The sequence below is a fragment of the Pteropus vampyrus genome, unplaced genomic scaffold (genome assembly GCF_000151845.1).
Source record: "Pteropus vampyrus isolate Shadow unplaced genomic scaffold, Pvam_2.0 Scaffold19, whole genome shotgun sequence".
In the NCBI taxonomy this organism is placed as follows: domain Eukaryota; kingdom Metazoa; phylum Chordata; class Mammalia; order Chiroptera; family Pteropodidae; genus Pteropus; species Pteropus vampyrus.
Genome location: NW_011888800.1, coordinates 12,591,722 through 12,615,156, shown reverse-complemented (window position 1 = coordinate 12,615,156; position 23,435 = coordinate 12,591,722). Strand labels below are relative to the sequence as shown.

Genomic DNA, 23,435 nt, shown 5'->3' with positions numbered 1-23,435 from the left:
AGAGCAAGAAGAGGATAAACCAGACTATGAACTATTCTTTTTAACTGCATGAATTAGGTTAGAGAGGTTGGCTGGCTTGCATCTTCAAAAGAGAAAACCAGGATTGTCCAAATCCCAACCAGTTTTGACCCAGACAATTCAGAAATGAGTCCCTGGGTCTGAGAGCCCAGCTGAAGCTTGAGGAGGCCATGGAAGCTGTTTTCATTACCAGGATTTGAAGTTTCATTACTCCAGTTGTTGTGACTGGCAGATGGACTGGAATAGTCACATGTGGTATTCAAATTACTGCTGGGAGATGTGACCTCTGCTTTCAGTGAAAAGGGCCAGAGTAACAGCACTAAAATAAGAGGAAGCATTTGCAAATTTTATTGCAGTTGCAGTGGGTCCCTCCATCAGATAGTATTTAGTTTTTTTCTTTTGTTTCCCCTTTTTTATCTTGATGAAAATTTTGTCAAAGTATTAATAAAATCATGATGCGTGGTTCACAATATATGTAGCTCATTTCTGTATTATAGTTTTTTCATAATCTATCACATTTTTGGTGTTGAAAATTATTTTTTTTTAAAAAAACCTTAAAACAGTGGGATATTAAGATATTACTTTGAAGCATATTATATGAGCAGTTGAGCATCCTTTATTACGTGAGGACATGTGCCTTTTGATACCCCTCTGCAGTAATACTCAAAGGGACTAAATCATAAGTTTTCCCCTCAAAGGTCAAAAAAGCAGGCAGCTCATGGAGAGGGTCCACCTTATTAATCTTTACCTAACATTTAGTATTTTTTTTTTTTCACCCAATGATTTAATCACTTCACAGGCTGAGAAACTCATTCATATGCAATAATTGCTCCCTGAACTTGTTTTTATTAGCCCAGTCTTGTCTGAAAAGGAGTTTGCACTTGGGATAGGAAGCAGAAAGGCTATCTTGCTGTAAGAGAGGCCAGATTCGCAGAAGTAGGTTCTGGCTAAGGAATCTGGACACATTGCAGACATTTTGCACAGAAGCCAATTCTTGCAATGATGTGGTCAGACGTGGTAGAGCCCAGCTGTTTGCTCCATTGAGAGGGGCTTTAGCTAGCCCACACAATTTCTGAGTGCTGTGTATGAACTGGATCTAAATATCTGGCCTGCTGAAGCTCGCCCCTCCCCCACAGTGACTGGACGTGGGTTGTTGCAGAGCACAATATTTGCAGCAACTGGTAAGAGAAGTTACCAGTTACAGATAAAGACTCAGCAATTTAAAAAATGTAATATATAGTGGTGAAGTGGATATAAATGTGTTTTCCCCTTTTCTCCGCAAACTATTAGAATACAAGTGAAAACAATTTATGCTTTATCGTCTAAATATGGACAGACATTTCATGATTTTTGTTACTCATCCCGCCATGAATACTATTTGGCGAAATGTCATCTCGTCCCCTAAATACATCTCTGCCTTAACATAGGGGTGATGAGGGTGTTTCTGAGTAAAGCTTCCTGAGATCAAATCCCCATTCTCTACTTTCAAGCTATGGGATCTTGGCTAGTTTGTGTAACCTTCCTAAGCTATGGTTTTCTTAGTGTTAAAGACAACAATAATTGAACTTACCTCAGAGGGTTGCTATGAGGATGAAATAAAGTAATATATCTTTAGCACTTAGCATAAAGTTCTTTTCCCATTGAATTTTACCTTTAGTTTAATGAACACTATTGCCATTTGCGTGGAGTTTTAACCCTGACTTTTTTTTTGGCGGTGGTCTGGTGGGTATGGCTGAAGAAGTGAAAAGGAAGAGAAAAAGGTATGAATGCTACACTTTCACTTACATGAAAAATAACTTCATTAAAGATTTATCTCCTTTGTTAATACTTTTTGTGCTGAAACCGTAAAGTCTTTTATAATAGAAATAATCCAACATGTCTACTTTAGGCTTTACATGTCGTAGTGCTTTCCAACTTAAATAAGACATTCATTTATTTCTAGAATTAGAGTTTTTTTTTTTTTCTGTGTAAGTAGGACAAATGCCACCCAGCTTGTTTGAACGAGTTCTTTTAGTTTGCAATTCTCATGACCAAAGTCAGCAGAAGAGAAGTCTTACATCTTTCTAATACTTTTCATTAAGCCATGTAACACAGTAGTATTTAGTGTTAAAGGATGAACAACAACGAGATTAAAGCAATTATCATTTGAGGATGTTGGTTGAAACACCTGAAATTAAATTATGTGTTACTTATTATAAAGGATAAGGTTATAAAACTCAAAATAAAAAGTCAAAGCATACAAACTAAATAAATCACAATTCAATATTATCTTGACTCTTAAGAAATGCAGTGAAATGAAAATGTGATAACTAATGAAAAAGAACTATGATAACTAACTAATAAAGCAGAAAGTACCCTGTTTATGAGATAAGATGTTCATACATTTAAAGTGAAGTTGTTGGTTTAAATAAAAGATGATGATCGAAATACAACAGCATATATTAAAAAAAAAAAAACACGAAGAGTTATGTATGAGCATTAAGTGAGAAAGCAAAAGAACTCTCTCTTCATTTCCTTAGATCCTCATCTCTTAAGGCAACCAGTTTCAACCATTTCTGTTTTAAGTTTTTCTCATATTTATCTCCATGACACCATCTGCTATGCTTGTACCTCTATGTCCAAATTTAAATAGTACCCACTGGCTCTTTGAAAGATGGAGACATATCTCACTTAGATAAAACATCTACCATATTTTATCTGTCAATTGATTCTAAACATTGAATAAAACAATAAAGAATGTCTATAGTTCTGTGATTTTTTGAATACCTTGGAAAAATTTGGAATATTTTGCTTTGTTGGAGTGAAATTACTGATTGCTGGACTCTTTTTTTCTTAACTTTTTTCCCCCTGTTGTATGTGTTTTTACTCCATAAATATACTCATTCTTGTCAGACCATATGTCCTGATTTTTGTTTGAAAAACATAGTTTCTCCAAACATAGGACATGCTGCAAAGGCTCAGGGGTCTTCTGAAGCTGTTCCAGGATTTGGTGAGCAGTAGGACTGGATCTACTGGAGTTCTTTCTAATGGGCTGTTGATAGGGGAAGGTTTCAGATGGTTGACTTTAGCCTGGATTGTCATTTTTGATGGAGGGAACTTTTATGAAATTTGGAAGGCTCGAGTCCCCCCCCCCCCCCCCGCATCTCACGCCAGTCCCCTACCCTATATTCTCTTCTCACTCCCCTTTCCAAGATTCTTAGTTGCCCTAGGAAACTCTAGCCACTCTAAACTGCAGTTTTGGGCAATGCTTTGCCATAGGAGGGGCAAAGGATGGAGAACCAAGGGCTAAGAATTCTTAATACAGTCTTTCTTTCTTCTTTAATTTCTTATAGTTCCTTTGGCTGAGTAACTGATTTGTGTCAGGAGTTGATTTCATTACAATGATAACACTGCATTTTCATTGTCCTTTTCTTGTAGAAAGCTTTTCGTATCCATTGTTTCCTCTGATACACACATACACACGCGATATATACAAGGCAGATATTTCGTTATCCCAATATATAAAGAAGTAAACTAAGGCTCAGAAACACCCTAAAGTCGTGTACTGTACACGTTAAGCCTCTGTTCATCCAGTCATTTTGTCTAGGCTTGGCGAAGCAATGGGCTGTTGGGTATGGATTTAGGGCCCTTTCCCTGACCCCGCCATCTTCCTATTCTGCTTTCTGACCTCAGCACCAGTCAGTCTGAAGTATGCATTTTGCCCTGCAGTACCCCAGGTTCTCTTGGGCCGTGAAAGGACAGGACAGAGGCCTTAACTTGGTTCTCAGTTCTGCTTATGGTTGAAGTAGTGAGTTCAGAAGAAATGCAGGAGAGTTCTGTGGTGTTACATATGATTTGCAAGGGTCCCCAACCCCCGGGCCTCAGAACAGTACTGGTCTGTGGCCTTTTAGGAACTGGGCTGCACAGCAGGAGGTGAGCAGCGGGAGAGCGAGTGAAGCTTCATCTGTATTTGCAGCCGCTCCCCAGCACTAGTATCACTGCCTCAGCTCCACCTCAGATCACCAGGCGTTAGATTCTCATAGGCGAACCAGTCCCTGGTACCAGAAAGGTTGGGGACTGCTATATAAGAAGAGTGTGTGAGGGCACCACAGCTGAAAATACATTTTAGCTATGCATTTGTTTGTAAAGGCTTATGCTTATGGGACTAAGTATACCAGCAAGCCTTGGAATAGCTCCTAATTTGAGAAATTGATTGCAAAACATTTGACCTTCCCCATCAGCCCCTGAACTCGAGAAACTAGCATTAATTGTTTAGGCCTTTAGATGTGTCAAAGTAAAATGAATGCTTTTTTTTGAGTCTCTGTATTCTATACTCTGCCTTAGTTTCCAGTGTAGAATTAGCTCTATATTTCCCATTTGCTCCCTTAAAGTTTTTAATGTGGATTATCTGGATTTTTAATGGAGGTTTTGCTTTAAGATGTGTGATGAACTGTTTGTAAACAAGAAACCCAGAATGACATTAACTTTATTTTTCTGTAACTGCTTGTATCAGCTGTGTTTCCAAACTTCTGCTAAAGAATTATTTACATGTTTTCACTTTTATTTACTCTGACTAATGTCAGAATTTGCATTCCTGTAATTCTGGTGAAAGAAAGAATGTGGTTACGTTTTAGAGGTGAGCTGGGCTGTAGAAAATATATACATAGCTTCAATGAGTTGACATTTAAAGCCTAATATGCAATAGATTTTATGATGACCTTTCTTAACTAGATTGGTAAGAAGTCTATTGTTTAAATTAGATTCATATAGCTTCATAAATATTTATATTTGTTCATTGTGATAGAAGGCACTGCCTTTTGCATTTCTGGTTTTTATTTTTCTAATGTCCTGTATGTTTAAGTGATATTAAGGATTATCCATATCGATATCATTATGTTAAAGTGTCCCAAACTAATAAGCGAGTATTGAGTTTACTTTTCTCTGTCTGCAAAGATTCATTCTGTTCTTATAACTCAGGAATTTTTGCTTTTATTTGGTCATATATTCTTTTTTTTTTGAAGTATGGAATTTTTATAATTGAATTTTTGTTTGTTTGTTTCAGACCTAATGTCTGTGGATCGCGTTATAATGCTTACTGTTGCCCTGGATGGAAAACCTTACCTGGTGGAAATCAATGTATTGTCCGTAAGTAAACAGATAATCTGTCGTTTTTCATGTTCTTCTTTTGTTGTTTTGATTCTTAGTATTTGGTCTTTTGTAACTTTATACCATTAATATGTTTATAGCGAAAGCTTCCAGCTCTAAGATTTTCCTGCTTTCTCTGAATCCAGGTTGGGAAATACATTAACTTGGTCAAACCACTGATACACTTTAATTCAGTGACTTCTCTTAGAATATTTCTGGGATAGAGGGAACAGAACCACAGAATTCTGAGATACTTTGATTAACATTGCATGTCATTATATATGTCGTGCCTGACTGCATAGATGATGTAATCACTTTGAAGGCATTTTGTAAAAGGGATATCACTGCTTCTTTCCTTATTGTAATTTCTAACTTTGTTGGCCACCCACAAGCCTATCCACATCTTGTACATTGAATTTGGATGGTCAAAGCCAAAGGCAGACCTAACTCTTAAACAAAGGGGAAGGGAAGCATATAGAGCATCAAATGAAGATTAGTAGAAAGACTAGAGAAGAACTCAGGTGGTACCAGAGATTTCTCTATTTACTCTGCTGCTGTGGCAAACCTCCAGATTCTCAAATGTTGAGTGACACATCACATACCAGACAAGATTCTAGTTAATGGAGATACTCAGTTAAATTAGTTATGGCATCTGTCCTCTATGAACTTTTAGTTATCATACCTACGAAGTAATTTTAAGTTTTCAGAAAATGTTAATAGTGTAATGGGAGAATTTAGAGCTAAAAAGACATTAAAGAATCATTTAATCTACCTTCTCACTTGGCCAAGAGTAGTCTGTGAAGAATAGACTATTTTGACCAATATTCTTTCGGTGACCTGAAACAATTAATCCGTTTTCCAATTCTTAATTTTGACCAGAAGCAAGTTATTCATTTGGCGCATTTTTAGTTTATTTCAAAAATCAAAATCAAATCACTAAGAAAGGGATATAATAGTATTTGGCATTTTCTAAATGAACTTAACATAACTCCTTCCCTGGTGTTCTGTAGAATCTCTGAGAAATTCGGTATATTTAAATAAATATGTATAGAGTCCTTCGACAGCTTATTTCTTAATAGTTTTCAGTCTCTACCCTTAGCTGTTTTGATGTTTCCATGTATTATATTTAGCCTGGTGCCTCTCGTTTGCCTCTTGCAAGGTTGTGTAGGAATTTGAGGAAAGGGCCATGCCTGTGAGTATAAAAAGTAATGACCAAATCTTAGTCTGCTGATAAATAGAAATCATTTGCCATTTAAACTTTCTCTTTAGGCCACTAGCAGAGCATTTGGTACTAGTATGTTATTAATCTCTGGATGGCATGAAAATGTTAGTATTTCTCTAAAAGTGAACAGCTTTCTAACTGTGTGGAATCTGGATCCCAAACTTGTCCTCATGGACTGTCGATATAATTCACAACAGGACTAAATGTAGGATAAAAGCTGCTCCATAGGTCATATGTTCTCAACTGGAAGAATCTGATCTAGAGAAGCAGTCTTAGCAGGTCCACAGTGTTTATGTACAAATTATTAAGCTTTAAGCATTTATGATGAAACGGGCTTCCAAGAATACTGTCGTAATTTTTATATCATTAAATCTCAAATTTAATATAAAAATAGAAAGCTTGTAGGTATATAAATATGTTTAGATGCAGAGTTTCTTTTGGTTTTTGTTTTCCCTTCACAGGATGTCCAGGGCTTCTGGATAGATTGAATGCTGTGGAATAAGCAAAGAGAGGCCGAGGACCACTGATATGGATTAAGGGAGTTACTGAATTTTACAGCCCGAGGTTATTTAGTCCAACAGATTTGTTTTGTAAATGAATAAACCTGAGGCCTAAGGTCACATAAGTCATGATGGCAAAGTTAACAAGGAGCCTGAGAGCCTAGATTTTCTCATTTGAAGACTGGGTCCCTGTAAATCACCGTGAGCAGAAGCCATGTGCTAACAGACCTCTGGTTTTATTCACAGCCATTTGCCGGCATTCCTGTGGGGATGGATTTTGTTCTAGGCCAAATATGTGCACTTGCCCATCTGGTCAGATATCTCCTTCCTGTGGCTCCAGATCCAGTGAGTATAACATGTCATTATATATAATATTAATTTATGTGGTTATGCCCTATTTTCTCCTAAATTTGCTTTTGGCTTTTCTCTTGCCTGCAATACATTTTTCAGTAGAACATCTGCCTTCTCTGTTCTGCCCAAAATACTTGGAATGGTTTTCCTTAGTCTGGCCTCCCATTTCCTTTCTTCACTCTTTATAGGGAAATTGCCTATGGGACATAGTTACTATGAGTAATATAAAGATTATGGCCTCTTTCTGTGTAGGTATTGCCTTATTTATATTTGTATCTCCAATGTAAACTCATAAAAGATGCTCAATGAAATGATCGTTTAATGAACATTTTGGCTCAAGAAAACTAGGCATTCTTCCTTGTGGTACTGAAATATAAACCCGATTAGACACTTTTTAAAAACTCAAGACACCCGCCTTTGCAAGAAGAAAATGTAAGAAGGCATTATGGCAATTTCTGGGAATGATTTATCATGAAGCACAAACATATTTTTCCTTTCAGAATTTTACCACTTTGTTCATCCTACGATGCTAAATATATATTTACTCTTCATTCTTCAGAAACTTTGCTTGCTTGCATGCTCTGGTTTTTTTTTTCTTTAAATGTGGGGTCTTCAGTGGTGAATTTGTGGAACTGTGGGAGTTGGGAAGGAGGTGAGTCATTACTGGTTGTTAAAAAGTTGAAGGTCATGTCTATATAATGGGCCCCTCAACACCTTGACCATCACCAAGGCGAAACACTTGGGTTCTTTTTCCATTTCCCATTTCTGGTGAGAGAATACACTCCCCCTACAGTGTGTTCTGCTTTTTGACAAGGTTAAGGAAAAGTATTGTGGAATAAGTTCATTTTCTTTTGTCTATTGCAAGTAGACACCTCAGCATGGTCAAGGTTCATTACCCGTTAAGAATCTTAATCTTTAAGCATGGCTCTCATAGGCCAATTAACAGGATAAGACAAGTAATGCTGGGTAGCAGACCCTCTTGGTCCCACTCACATACCTTGGGTGAACACCAGTGACTCCATCTAAGAGCTTTGTAAACTTTTCCTGACCTGGGAGCATCATGCCAGGTCTGAATGCAGAAAGCTGGGTGGTGGTGGGTGGTGTGGGGGGGGAGGTTAATGGCCCCAGAAGCAACTTAGCCAATGGCAGATGGAGAATGTTGGATAAGTGCCCTAGCTTCTTTGCCTCTCAGTCTGCCTAATTATGAGGTATATTCTATACTCTCTCCTGAAGTTCCCCAGTGGGATTGAGCCCCACTTGCCCACAGTAGGAACAGGCTTGATAATGTAATTTATTAACTTCCTTCTTTTCCCTGTCTCACTTTCCTACTCTCTTACGAGGGTTTGCTGAAATTACTGCTAAAGTAAACTACTCACATTTAAATTATTGTCCCAGAATTTGCTTCTGGTGGAAACCAGACAGAGATAGGCAGTTGTAGATTGGGATAGAAACTCTCCCATGGTCTGGGACTCATTTGCGTTTTGCACTGTGTATAGCATATTCTTACTTGATCTCAGCTTGATTTTGAGTGTATGTCCTCCAAGCAATAGCAAGTTCATTCTTCATATCGAGAGCACCTGAGTTAGAGGAATAGAAAGAGGTAGATCGGTTAGCTGGTGACACAGGAACATGTTGGACATCTTCATCGCCATCAGGATGACCTCCGGGCTACCACTGAGGAGTGAGAGCCTCAGGGGTGGGGAAGGAGTCTATGTCTTAAGTGTGGAAGAGACCCATCTCTCAGATCGGTGCTTGGACCAACTAACAACACTGCCCTCCTCTGGGAGAAGAAAATACAGTCAGATGACAAAACAGTATCCAGCTGCAAAGGTCTTCAATGATAGCTTGAGCTGATAATGATTTCTCTGTCAAGTAAATACCATGAGATGTGAAGAAAGGATCTTAACAAGACCAGAGGGAAAAGCTGTGGTCCTCATAGACCTCAAGCTTGCAGTGAGGTGGGAGGAGTATAGTGGTAAGGTCCTGTGGGCCTGATTTGGGCTAGAGACCAAGGTTTAAGACTTGTGGGTGATATTCTCTGAAGAGGTGTGGATTCATTTATGGTATTTAGATACTGGACAGATTACCCCAGTAGCTTGTGGATGAGAGTGGTGTAAGGAGGAGGATCTGTATCATCAGGATCTTTGAGGCATTTGGAGCCTTTAAAATGATTGGCTTGGTCCCTACCTGAACTAAAATTGCCTACATAGCATGCAAAATTAAAGATGGCAGAATGTTTTAAATTAAGGGTAGCTGGAGATGATCAGAGTTCATTTCTGATCTTCTGAAGTTATGTTCTAGGAGACAGCTATGTCGTCCTATAGGACTTCCTGGTGTGGTTTGGTAGATAAGAAATGTGGATAGATCATTTTGCTAAATCTCTGCTAGCAGGAACATAACCTAACTCAGTGAAATGTTTGCATTCACTACCTGTGGTTCTACGGAAAAAGGGTAAATTTAGATCATTTCACCCTTGTTTCATATTAGAAATTTTATGCTTGTTATGTGATAGGGGTCAAGGAGTTCAGGGCAAGTTGTAGGATCTCTGAGGCCTTAGTTTTCTCATTTGAAAATGAAAAGAATGAAAGGAGTGTTTTTCTTTGAGATTGTTTTTGACTTGACTGTCCTGCAACTCCGAAAATAGGAAATGATCTCTTAGTGGCCTGAATGAGAGATTGCATTTCCAGAAGGTCTAACCTGCCAGTCAGCAATTTTTTTTGGACACTGGGAGGACAGGACGTGGCTTTCTTTAATCTGTTGGGAGTCTTGCCACCGGTCATTGAGGCACCAGGGCAAAAAGAGAAGATTGGCTAGACAGGATTAGACAGTGTTCCAGCTCTATTAGGAACATTCTACTCTACCAGTCTCTGAGGCTAGAGATGATCCTGAGCAGTCCGAATTCTCATAAGGACCTGCCGTGGTTGACTGATCACAAATTTACTAAAACTCATCCTAAATATACATAAATATAAAATAGGTTATCTTCCTAAATAATATAAAATACATGATTATAAAAGATGTTTCCTAACGTTTGTATTTTAGAATTTAGAGATTAATTTCATGCTCATCTTGTTTTATTCTTTCTATTTAAAAAAATTTTTTTAAAATTAAACTTCTTTTGAGAAGATTATGGATTCACATTCTGTTGGTAAAAAATAATACATAGACATCCTGGGTACCTTTTACTCCTTTTCTCCCATATTAACATCTTGTGAAACTAGGACAATATCACAACCAGGATAATGACATTGATACAGTCAAGATGCAGAAAATTTCCATCACCATAAAGATCTTTCGCGTTACTCTCTTATAGTCATTTCCTCCTGCCCCTGTGTTTTCCTTAATCTTGACAACCACTAATCTATTTTCCATGTCTATAGTTTTGTTATTTCAATAATATTGTATAAATGGACTCGCATAGTATATAACCTTTGGGTATTTTTTTTCCATTCAGCATAATTCTGTGGAGATTCATTCTGGTTGTTGTGTGTATCAATAGTTTGTTCCCTTTTATTGCTGAGTAGTATTACATGCTATGCATATACCATAGTTTCTTTAGCCATTTACTCATTGAAGGACATTAGGTTATTTATAGCTTTTTGGTTACTCAAACAAAGCTGCTGTCAACATTCATGTGTAGGTTTTTGTGTGAACATGTCTTCATTTTTCTGATAAATGCCCGGGAATGCAATTGCTGTGTTGTATGTTAATTACATATTTAGCTTTTTAAGAAATGGCCAGACTGTTTTTTGGAGTGGCTGTACCATTTTGCATTTTCACCAGCAGTATATGAATGACCCAATTTCTCTTCATCCTCACCAGCTTTTGGTGTTGTCACTTTTTTTAATTTTAGCTATTTTCTACTGGCTTACGATGTTGAACATCTTTTCATGTGCTTCTTTGTCATCTGTATATCTTAGGTGAAATGTCTCTTCCTGTCTTTTGCCTAGATTCTAATTAGATTGTTTGCTATTTTACTGTTTTGAGAGTTCTTTATATATTTTAAGTTCTAGTTCTTTGTCAGATATGTGATTTGCAAACATTTTCCTCCACTCTGTATCTTTCTTTTTAAAAAAATCTTTTAACAGTTTTTCACAGAACAAAATGTTTTAAATTTGATGATGCGTAGTTTATCATTTTCCCCTTTAATGGATCATGCTTTTGATGTCAAGTCTAAGAACTCTTTGCCTAGCCCTAGATCCTGAAGATTTTTCCATTTTATTTCTAAAAGTTATATAGTTTCCCATTTTACATTTGCATTTTTGATGCATGTTGAGATACTTTTTGTATGAGGTATGAGATTGAGGTCTAGAGTCAGGCGATACCTATGGATATCCAGTTGCTTCAGAAACTTTTATTTCTGAAAAGGCTATTCTTTGTCCATTGAATTACTTTTGCACTTTTGTCAAAAATCAGTTGGGCATGTTTATGTAGGTCTGTTTCTGCGTTGTCTGTTTTATTCCATTGATCCATCTATGTGTGTCTCTTCTCTACTACCATACAGTCTTAATTATGACAGCTGTATGAAGCCTTAAAAATTGAGTAGGTTAATTTATTTCACTTTATTATTCTTTTTAAAAATTGTTTTAGCTCTCCTAATTTCTTTGCCTTTCCATATAAATTTTATATTAATCTTGTCTGTATCTACAAAAAATATCTTTATGATGTTATTAGGAATCATGTTAAACCTGTATGCCAGTTTGGGGATTTGACATCTTTACTATGTGGAACTCCTTACACTTTGATCAAATTTTCTCGTTTTCATTTCACTTCAGTTCAGTGAGAATTTGTAGTGTTTGTACTCCCAACACAAATCGAACCTCTAAGGGAGTAAGAAGGCCAGGGGAACAATTCTAGAGCCATGTGTTAGTGAGTTTGAGCAAGTGTGGTGCAACCACATGCTGGAAGTATGAGGATACTCTGACAATGGGAAGGTGATGCTGTAGCTAGTCTGGAAGAAACGACCCTTTGAAAGATTTTTTAGGAAACTTTGGGATTTTTATGGACAGGGAGGAAAGGAGTGAGAAGAAATTTCTGACTAATCCATAGAAACAATTGAGTTCTTTGCTTTCTAGTTCCCTCTTTGTGGAAGTGCCTTTCTCACTGCTATCATATAACTTGCCTTTCTCTGGACCTTTTCCAGCTCTGCTTTTTTTTTTTTTTTAGATTCTTTAGTGAAGTTGCTCTTCTGTGCAGTGTGTCTTTAGGCACCACAGGGTATTTACGCACGTAAGGAAACTGTCATTGCTGTTATCGCTCCCGGTGGAAATCGTTTTTATCCTGCAGTAACTCTGATTGCCTGTAAGGACTGTCATCTCAGGTATAAAGTCCAGAAGTTGGTCCAGTTGTTTAATTTGTCTTTTTAATTTGTACTTTTCCTAGTTCTTAAATTAAAATCACCTGCATACCATACAAATGCTTATTTGAAAATTGCTCCCAATGTTCTTTCTGCCCGTGTGCCTGCCAAGATAATGGCAGGTCTTTAAAATCACTCCCAAACAAATACATCATAAAGAAAATCATTACCTGAGGTATTTAGATCTAAGTGCCAGCCCTGCATTTCTCTTGTTCCAGTAGTGTGCTCATATTGTTCTCTTCTGATTGATTATTTTACGAATTAATTAGTGGTGAGCTGTAATCTAAAGAAATTTTCTTCTACTCTTCCTGATGCCTGTTGAATGGAAGGCATTTGGTGAGTGTTTGTGAATGACTTAAATGACCAATTAATGTTTTCTGGAACAAACATAAAATTTATTTGGGACCCTACATGGATGCAAGTTAATAGCAACATATCCTGTTAGTTCCAGGATGTTGATTGAGCCTTACTTCAAACTCTTTGAGGCTGTTTTCTCATCTTCAAAGGAAAGTCCCCACTGGGGTCTCGGAAATCTCATTTGGCAGCATAGGGCTGCACAGTGACACTTGGACTTCCCTAATATTTTCAATTTCTGGTAAAATCTTCACATAGATTGTGGTTAGGAATATATTCTGCCTTGAGGTATTTAGAGCATCTTTATGGGTTTCAGTAGAGCTCTTATTTTCACTTGGCTTTTTCTAGAGACATAGAACTTGGTCCACAGATTGCCAGACATCTGGAATTCTTGTTCACATCAGAGTAAATTTAGAATATATATCAATGGCAGAACTCAATCAAAAATAAAAGCAATTCGTGTATATATACTTTCAGAACTATTCCTGCTGTATAGTGAAGCTACATATCTAGTTCCTTTATTTTCCCACAGAAATCTTGCTTGGTGGCTTTTCCCTAAATATCTAAGACTCACAAAGAGTGCAGTTTCTTTGGTAAATATGTTTGTGGTAAAGCAGGTGATTAAGATCCTATTATCTATTAATGACCTTACTCCCCTGGCCCAAGGACTCATGGTTCATTGGTTTATTTGGACCATTGGACTAACCATGACTTATAGTTCACAAATCTGACAAAATGGTTTTATTTTTTAAAGGAGAAAGAATATTTCATGCTGGAAAAGGTTCAGTTGAAAGACGGGGCAGAAAAAATATAAAAGCAGCATATCAGGAGGTTTTTATTATATTGCATTTAAATGTAAACTTATCATCCTTTCTGGAAAGAAGAATTCATTCTATTTTTCAATTCGAATAAATAATGTAAAGTCACTATTTAAACTACTGTTAGCTTTTTTATCTCAAAGTATCTAAAAGGCTTTGTTGCTCATGTGGGAATGGAAATTAGCTTTTGGCATGAACCACTTTAATTGAAATCAGTTTGTGGGTTAAGTTCCTATGCTGCTTGACAGATGACATCATTTCCTGTGCTTTTCCCAATCCTCACTGTTTTGCTAAGATAGGATGAAGCTAAGTTTAACTTCAAATTTTAAAGCAACTATACACCTTTTCTTGACCTACTTAGAATATTATCCAAATTTTTCACCAAATCATTTCTTTTGTGTACTTGCAGGTAGTTTTTTTAGTTAAAAAGTATTTTGGCTGAGACATTATAATAGACTCATAGGAGCCTAAAATAACAGTTTTATTTTTTAAAATCAGTTTCCTGGGTTTCTTGACTTTTATAACAATGCTCCAACAAAGGAGTTATTTATACTTTTATATGCGGGGAAATGAAGATAAAATAATTTTAATAGCAACCTACATGGGGCTGTATAAGTGCTTAGGACACAATGGGCAACTTCTCAGTTTTAGGTTTTGAGCATAGCTCTTGAGACCATTATCAGGTAGCATAACTTAAGTAAGTAGAAATTAATTTAAGAAAGTTTCTTACAGCACTTACAAATGGGCAGGGGCTACTCTGAGCACTTATGGGAATATAATTAATAATCACAATGTTCTCCACTCTCAAGAATGGGCTGGGGATAGGATAAATAACCTAAAAAATAGGTCTGATTATATTATATACATGTCAAAAGAGAACTATAAAGTACTCAGGAGTCAGAGGGAAGAGGGCTCATCTCTAGGGGAGGAAGGAGAGAACAAAAATCAAAAAAGATCAAAAGAGACAGATGAGATTTCAGTATTTGGTGAGAACTGTGTTGTATGTTGGGGATTCAGAGTTAGGGGCAAAGAGACAAAGAGACAGGTTAAAGAGAAGATTCCATGAAGAGACTACCATAAACAAAGTCCCTGGCGTTAAAAAGAAAGTGCCTGCCATTTCGTATGGCACATAGTAGGCACTCAGATATATTTACAGAGTGAGTTAATGAATGATAAGTAAACCTGGGACTGTGTCACAGGATATATTAGGAGTATGCAAAGGAGCCTTGAAAGGCCCATGGGGCCATCCTGAGGAGGACTTTGAATGCTGAGAGATGGAGGGTGTTCTTAATCCGGAAGAGGTATGGAGCCTTTGATGGTGTTTCAGTAAGTGTGTGACATGTTCTTGCAAAGGCACATCACTTTCAACTTGACTTAATTCTTTGCTACTCTATGAGGGCATAGTTAGTATTGAGTTCTGGCACCTTCCTTTCCCTATTGTCATGCTGAGATTTGTGTAGCTCCTTATGAAAATGGCCCTTTCTCTTGAAGTCAGCAGCCACTTTTTGATAATACACCGAGCATCCTAACAAAGAGTGCTGAAGAAGGTGGCTGCTGGAGGAGTCTTCTCTCTGTTCCTGGGGGAAGATTTGGCCCTCATGCTCCGGGAAGACTGAGCAAAAGAGCAAATATAAGCAGCTGATATCTGCTCTTGCACAGGAGAAAGGATTCTCTTTTTATGTAAAATTATTGAGCCTTTTTTTCTAGGAATTTACTCTCACAGTTTGGAGGATAGGGTAGAATAAGCCAAACTTCCCATGCCCAATCCTGGCCTCCTTATGTAGGGGATGTGTCAACCAGAATTAATGATAGATTCTATCAAAGTTTTGGTTTTCTCCAAGTAGGGTAGTTATTGTTTCTGGAGGACTAATGAACAGCCTGGGATTTTGAAAGTGTTATTAGCATGCCTGAATTACTGAAGTAGAGACAGTCTAAATGCTAGAGAATAAAGAGCCCACACTGTGCTGTCCTTCTCTCTCATAGGCATCTTTTACTCCAGCTTCTTTGTCTCCTGATCTCAAATCTGCCTGCTGGCCTGTGATCTTTCTGTCCTGGGCCCTAAAGCCTACACTTCTGTAGGTGACAGTATGATAAAGAGTGAATTTCAAACATTGTAGATCTTATTTGGTTTAAGGTTACAGTTTAAACAAGCATCTCTTTCCGAGCCAAGTCCAGCTGTCTCCATTATGAGACAATCTTGTTACTAAATGCCATTGTAGCTATTTTTTTCCTTCTTTTTGCTGCCTCCAAAATTACTTTTAACAAAGTTCCCTGGAATTTGTCACTCTGATTATTTTCCTGGCCACCTACCTGGGACTCTAAATCTTTTAACAGAAAAAGTATTGCTGTGGTAATCTTGTCTTATATGGTTACTCAAAGCACTATTTTCTTGGTATAAATTACAGAAATGATAGTGAGTGGTAAGTTATGCTAAGTTAGGGAAATTCCTTTAGCACTATTAGAGTAAATACCAAAGTAACAATTACATAGAATTGTAAATAATTTTATACACACAAAAGATAACATGTTTAGAGTTGTCAGTTAGGTTACTTCTGCATAAATATACGAATCTTGATAAATCATTTTATATTCTATTTAAATCACTATAAATCAACTCCTGTGAACTGTTGCAATCTAGATATTTAAACTGCAATAATAAACCATTCTTTTTTTTTCCCTTTTCCAGTCCAACACTGTAATATTCGCTGTATGAATGGAGGTAGCTGCAGTGATGATCACTGTATATGCCAGAAGGGATACATAGGGACTCACTGTGGACAACGTAAGTAAGCCATAGTTATAAATAATCTGTGTGGACAGATATGTAGACACATATGCAGACCAAAAGAATACAGAGAGAAGCACTCATGAATTCTCTTTGATTACCTGGGACATGGCAATTTTACAGATGTCTCGTGACTCTTACAGGTGAACGGATCACTTACCCAACAAACTCGACACCACATTTCTGATAGGAACCTTGGGAATACATGGTTTGATTCACTTTCCTCTTGTTTATCTTCACCACGCCACTTACCTCATCCCTATGGTTTACAGTCACCACTGAGGTGCAGAATTCTTATTCATTCCAGCGCCATACCTTCCATTTGATTGCTGAACATCTCCACTGGAATTTTCAAGAAGCATCTCAAATAAAGTATTTCAAAACTCAACCTCATCTTTCTCCCCAAACATGCCCTTTCTCGTGGTTGACAGTATCGGCATCTCTCTATAGTTTCCTCATCTAAATTCTGCTCCTACAGTTGTATCACATGGTGTTCAGTTTGTTGGTTCATTCACGAGCACTATTTATTTTGTGTCTACTCTCTATTAGTCCCTGGTACCTTGCAGAAGAAGACAATTTCTTTTAAAATGCTTATTTTTATTATACCAACATAAAAATATATACCCTGAAGAACATTTGGATAAGTTCAAAAATGTAAAAAATAAAATTATCCACAACCCTGTCATTCCAGATATTATCTTCTAGCCTTTTAATGCATATTTGGTACATATACTACTTTTTCACTTAATATTTTATTAGAAGTATATTCCATGTTATTAAACATTTAAAAACACATTTAATAGTCACGTAATACTTCACTACATGGAGATTTTACTGTTTATTTAATGAATTATTAATGAGCATTTATTTATGTTATTTTCAATTTTTGTCATTGTGTATATATTTGCTATGATTAAAAATGCTATAATAAGTAAACTAAAGCTTATATAATGCTCTTCTGACCGTCCACACACTGCAGTGTGGTAAGAATAATGATTGAGTTTTACTCAGCCAACAGCAGTAGTATGGGGAGAAGAGAGGCAGGACAGACAGCCTCCTTGGTGTGGCAGACCCTCGAGCTGCGTCTTGAGGGATGGTTAGGTGTTCACTTGTTAGATGAAGGGAGATGGGCCAAAGCACTGGAACATGACATAGCATGGGATGTCAAATGTAGCAGATGCTTTGGTGTTGCTAGAGCTTCAGTACTGAGGGAGTGATGGGAAGGGAGATAAGGCCAGAATAGAAGTCATGGGCCAGGTTTTGAGGGCCTTTATGGATACCATATTTTTGTCCAAAGTACAGCCAGGGAAGCGGAGTGAGATAACAACAATCAATAGTCAGAACCGTAACATTCATCTATTGAGTTACTTACTGTATGCCTAATATGTGCTCAGCACATTTTTAAACTCTTTACGTATGTTAACTTATCTACTATGACAACAGCCCTTTGTGTTTCAGGCCTTTATTATCTTCTAACAGATGAGGAAACTGGAGAACAGAGACTTCAGTAACTTGTCTAAGGCTCTACAGGGAGTAAGTAGCAAAGGTAGAATTTTAACCCAAGTAGTCTGATGTCACAGCCCATGCATGCACTTAATGCTATGAAACACTGGCCTTAGACACTTCACTTACAAAGCGTTACAGTGAGAAAGATCTCTGTGGCCACAATGTGGAGGTCAAACTGGAGGAGGAAGAATCAGGAAGAAGGAAGACTAGTAACAAGGTCATGGCTAGAAAGAAGGTAGGCTGGGGATGAATTCAAGAGCATTTTAGGAGGAGAATTGAGAGGAGCTGTTTAGACATCTCTCGTGCTCCCTTTGGAGCTCCTGAGAGAGTTTGGCCCAGAGCCCAGCACACAAGAGGTGCTCGGTTAACAATTAAAGAATTAGAAAACCTATCCTAGATGTCAGTTTCCTAATCCATAAAATGGGAGGGTTGGCTTAGGCAATCTGAAAATTTCTTATCTGCTTACAACCTTTTCATTCTCCCCTGCCTGTAAGTTAAGAGGCAAATCTGAACAATATACATAAACGTCTCTAATTTTGTGATAAAAAAGGACTTATGCCTTAATTTTTAGCAGAGATTGTTTCAGCTCAAGTCCTCTGATGCCTACCAGATGCCAAGACAGAATTAGGATGCACAAGAGATTTATTGGTGAAAAGGCCTGTGAAGAATAAAGGGATGAGGAGTAGGCATGGAGAGCCTTCAGACCTCAATGCAGGTCTGACCCCTGTGCAAAGAGACAGAAAAGGAAGCACAATTGTTTAGAAGGATCCTCAGACTGTGGTGCAGCTCCAAGAAAGCCTGGGATTGGTTGATGGGGAGTGCAGAGCAAAGATTGCCTATCAGAAAAGTTTTGTGATGGGCAAGAACGTCCAAGCTCCAGTACCCTGCTGCTCTTAGTCATTGGTGGTAGCAGCCAGGAGAGTGTGTCCTTGGCATGCAGATCTAAAGGTACAGGAGCTGAAGGCTGTCAGCCAACTCAGGTCCTTACTGTAGGTTCTCTTGGACGGAGATCTGAGTGGCTCAACTCCATGACTTCCACAAGGGTACAAGCAAAGGGGGAATATATGAAGGAGGAATTAATTTAAATGGAGGTATTAGGAAAGCTTCATGGAAGAATAAGCTGAGCTATGAAGAGTGTGGGGGACTGGCAAATTTAACAAGAAAGAGCCTACCACCTGTGGATAAAGATGCCTAGAGAGAGGCCATGCATGAAAGAGTTGCAGGAAATTGTACAAGAAGAGCTGTTTGCGGCATGAGCTTTCAGTTCTTATTTAAAATCTTTTCTGACAGTAAAATAGCTCTCCCTCAAGTATCTCTGGACTTACCTCAACAACAGTATCCATAGATTCTGTTATAACCCTCACCTGCATCTCCATTATGGTGCATAAATTACTGAATGTTGGCATTTAATGTTTTTTGTTTGTTTGCAGTTAATTGTGTGATTTAACATCCTGCATTTCTGTAAAGGCTGACAGCAGAGAGGCCAATGTTTCCTTTCTGGAAATTGAACATAAATCATAAGCAAAAGAGTCAGCTTACTAAAATGCAGTTCTCATTCAGTGATGTCTTTTATAAACCATCAGTTTAGATGCAGAACTGAAAACATTGCTTACATGCTTCCTGGAATGAAAAACTATCAGCATTAACACAAGTACAAACTCACGTGTTCCAGGCAGTTTTACCTAAGAGTTAAGTGAGGGACATCTGAGTTGCTGGAACTGTAGAGTAACAAAGAGCAGGGTGATTAGATATTTTATTGTTGTACTTTCAGGGGACAGTGTCACTTCATTAGCTTATCCTCTCAGGGAAAGCCTCTCAACCTCTCTCTCCTTATTTTACAGCTGTCTGTGAAAGTGGTTGTCTCAACGGAGGCAGGTGTGTGGCCCCAAATCGATGTGCATGCACATACGGCTTTACTGGACCCCAGTGTGAAAGAGGTAATTTTTAAAAAATGAATTAGTGTAAAGATATTCTGGTGGCTAAAGCTATGATTGATTTAAACACGCACTGGGTTTGCTTGGCTACTTCATGAATGTTGCTGAACTCTGAGGGACTTTCCATATTGTCACTGGGAAGTTTCCTAGGATGACCAGAGTGTGGCCTTAAGTCTGTGATTGTTATTCAGTAATTCTTACCAGTGGACTCTGGAACTCAGTAGTGAGTGTATGCATAAGTACCAGTTGGCATCAAGATAAAAGGAGGAGAATTTTCCATAAGCGTAAGGATTGAGCTCATTATTATCCTAGTAAATTAGAGAAGTGGCTCCAAACAAAACATCTGTATGGAAAAGGAAAAATTTAGAATGAAGAAAAACATACATAAAGATCTATTAGAACCTATTGGAGGCTGTAGTGGCATACAAGCTCAGCATTCAAAATTCACTGTAGAAATATTGAGTGTCTGCTGCTTCAACGTGTGTGGCTTATTCAGTACTCACTGTAACCTACTGAAGTATGTATAATCATCCTCACTTTTGCATTTAGAAAGTCGCACACGTAATAATAAGCTTTAATTTGAATGTGGGTTTTTTTGATTTCAAGTCTAATGCTGACTGCTGCTCTTAGTTAAAAGAAATATTGTACCTGATTAGCCTGCCTATAAATGCAAATATGATGTTGAGATATATGTAGATGTGTAATGTTCTTAAGTTTCTTCCCCTACTCCTGAGCTATGGCTTTATTGATCGATTGTCTTGTCTCTACAATCATAGCCATTTTCTCATCATTCCTTATTTTATAGTAAACGTTAGCAAGTTCATTTCATACAAAGCTATAAAGATACTCATGAAATATATTTATTGAAAAATACTCACAAACTTTTAAAACTGCAGTCATCACTTTTCTCCAAAGTTGCATAAAGACCTTTTTATTTTAAGATGGAAAGTAAAGATTTTGTAGCAAATGTTGAATATATATGTTGAATATTTGCAGAAAAGAAGGTACAATTTGACCCAAACCAGGTGGCAATAAAAAGACAAATAACTTCTGTCATGGTGTAATACATATGGAGAGAAACATTTAAAATGTCAGTTACAAGTACCTCACAGGATAAGCAGCTTTGTCCCTGAGAGATCTTAGAACCTGTAACTACCTCAGAAAGCCAGTAGTGTGGAATACCCATTGGGGGTGATACTGACAGGATTTGGCTCACTTTAAGCCAATAAATTAAATTAATCTTAATCCACGAACATAGTGGTTTGATTTGTGATGTAGATGAGGAGGGGACCCATGCTTGCATTATGAATCCTAACATTCATTCAACAAGTGTAATCAGATTATGAAGCAAACTTGTTTTACTTGCAGCTTTTGGCCAGTAAAATAATATGTTTTTTAAAAAATTTTCTTGGCTAGTTGGCCTCATTGGGCAGGTAACAATGACAGTATTTCCTATCTCTCTACACGCAGAGGAAGAAATGTAAAGGCCCATGACTTGTTTAGGTTGCAATGTTAATTTTTTAAAAACTTAAATGTGAATAACTTTAGTTACATTCTCCAGTTTGCCACAGTCTCCACGACTCCTTATTATAATACATCCTGCCTACTTCATTCATTTAGCTTGCTTCTTAGCCCTGTGGGCACTTGAGTTTGCCATTTCTTGCTACATTCTCTATCAAAGATTGAATCTCTTTGTGTTTTCTTTTGCACCCTCAGTCTTTCACTGTTCCTCTTACAATTATTTTATGTAAATTTATATTTATGGTATTTCTGTGAATTTACATGTATGGTTTTACATTTATTGCTGCTCCCACCCCTACTTCCCTGTCATTTTTGCCTTCTTTCTGCTTGGGCCTTGAGTAACCGGTAAAACTTATTGCCTAGGCTCAGTGGTACGGTATGTTAATGTTGAAACGAGGTCAGTGCCTGTTTCGGTGATTACAACACAAGCTAGTAGTGTATTACCATAGTTACTGTCAATGAGACTATGTGGAATCACACTTTCTCTTGCCACCTTGCCTCAGAATGCAGACCATTTAAAATCTTGTTAAATGCCCTTCTATTAATCATGTGAGTAGATGAGACTTCTCATCTACTAATGAAAGAAAGGAGAAGAATGATAGAGATAGACCTGAACTTGAAGATGGGGAGGGATAATGATAAATAGGCTTGGGGAAGAAGAGAACAAAAGAAAGACACTGGAAAAAAATGAAAGAAGCACGAGAACCAGGAGAACACCGAACTAAAGAAACTAAGGCAAGAAAGAAGTTCAGGGAACAGCTTCACAATCGTTATACTCTTCAAAGGCTCAAGAAAATATGAGAATTATAAAGCCCTTTGATGTAATAGCAGATGATGTATACTGGGTACATAGAGTGGGCCAGGAAGTGTGCTAAACACTCTACTTTGGTGATTTGCAACAACCTTGAATGAAATGTCTTATAATGAGTTCCATTTTATAGAGGCATAAAAGAGGCAGAAAGAGGTCAAATAGCTCTCCCGAGCTTGTAAAGTCGTGTAGTCAGAAGCTGAACCCAGCCAGTCTGGCTCATAAGCCTGTGCAGTAATCACTATGCTGTACTTGCATTTCACTGGGTAGGAGTCATTACTAACCATAGAGAATTTTCTGAGAAATGGTAAGGAGAAATCTAGAACTGTGAATTTTCGAGTGGAAGTAATAGATTAAAAAATAGCCCTTCAAGAAATTTGCCTAAGTAGGTGTTTTTTTCCTCCCTGGTAGAGTTGAGCTAAGTTGTTTTTAAGTCATTTTAAAAGCCGAGGGAAAAGAGTCATGAGTATTGCTTGGGTGTATCTAATGCAGGGTTTTGGAATATTTCTCCATTTATTGATTTTGATATTTGAGAGACACCAATCCACTCGTGGAGAGAGGATGATTCCTGTCTTTGCGCTATATATCAGTGGACTCTAAAGGACTGAACCAACACTCTTAAATGTAGATGTACAAAATGAATGTTGTCATTTAGTGCAGTTACCATAAAAGGTTATGTCGTTTTCCTACAATATTACAAACTGTTCAAACCATGTTTGGAATCACTTTTTTGGAATTGCCTTTACAGAGTCAGCAATACATTCAAATGAGTATGTGATCAATTTTTTTCTTCTTTCTGGGAGGTGTTTGAGTTTTAAGAAATAACCCGAAATAGTGTCAATTCTAATTATTACAGTGGATAGTCAAAAATTGTCTTAGATTAAAATGCAGTGAAAACAATTGACTTGCCTGCTCCTTAAAGCACGTGGAATTGGATTAATGTTTTTATGTCAAACTCTATGTGAACCAGAGAATGAAGCCTTTTGGAAGCATAAATGCTAATAACAAAAAGTTTTCTATCATTACTCCATCTGGAGATCTTTATCATATGCCATCTGAATGTAAGCATGGACATGGATTTTTCTAAATTCTGATTCATTTGTTCAGTGTTAAATTCCTATGCAAGTCTAAACTGTGA

The 23,435-nt window shown here is 37.5% G+C and overlaps 1 protein-coding gene across 1 annotated transcript in view; it reads left to right on the top strand.

Annotated features, from left to right (window-relative positions):
- FBN1 (fibrillin 1) overlaps positions 1-23,435 on the top strand; it is a 232,956-nt gene that overhangs the window by 25,830 nt on the left and 183,691 nt on the right. Inside the window, exons 2-5 of the mRNA XM_023527716.1 lie at positions 5,060-5,142; positions 7,111-7,209; positions 16,430-16,525; positions 19,876-19,971. Of these exons, the coding sequence (XP_023383484.1) occupies positions 5,060-5,142; positions 7,111-7,209; positions 16,430-16,525; positions 19,876-19,971 (374 nt within the window). The remainder of the gene's footprint in view (positions 1-5,059; positions 5,143-7,110; positions 7,210-16,429; positions 16,526-19,875; positions 19,972-23,435) is intronic.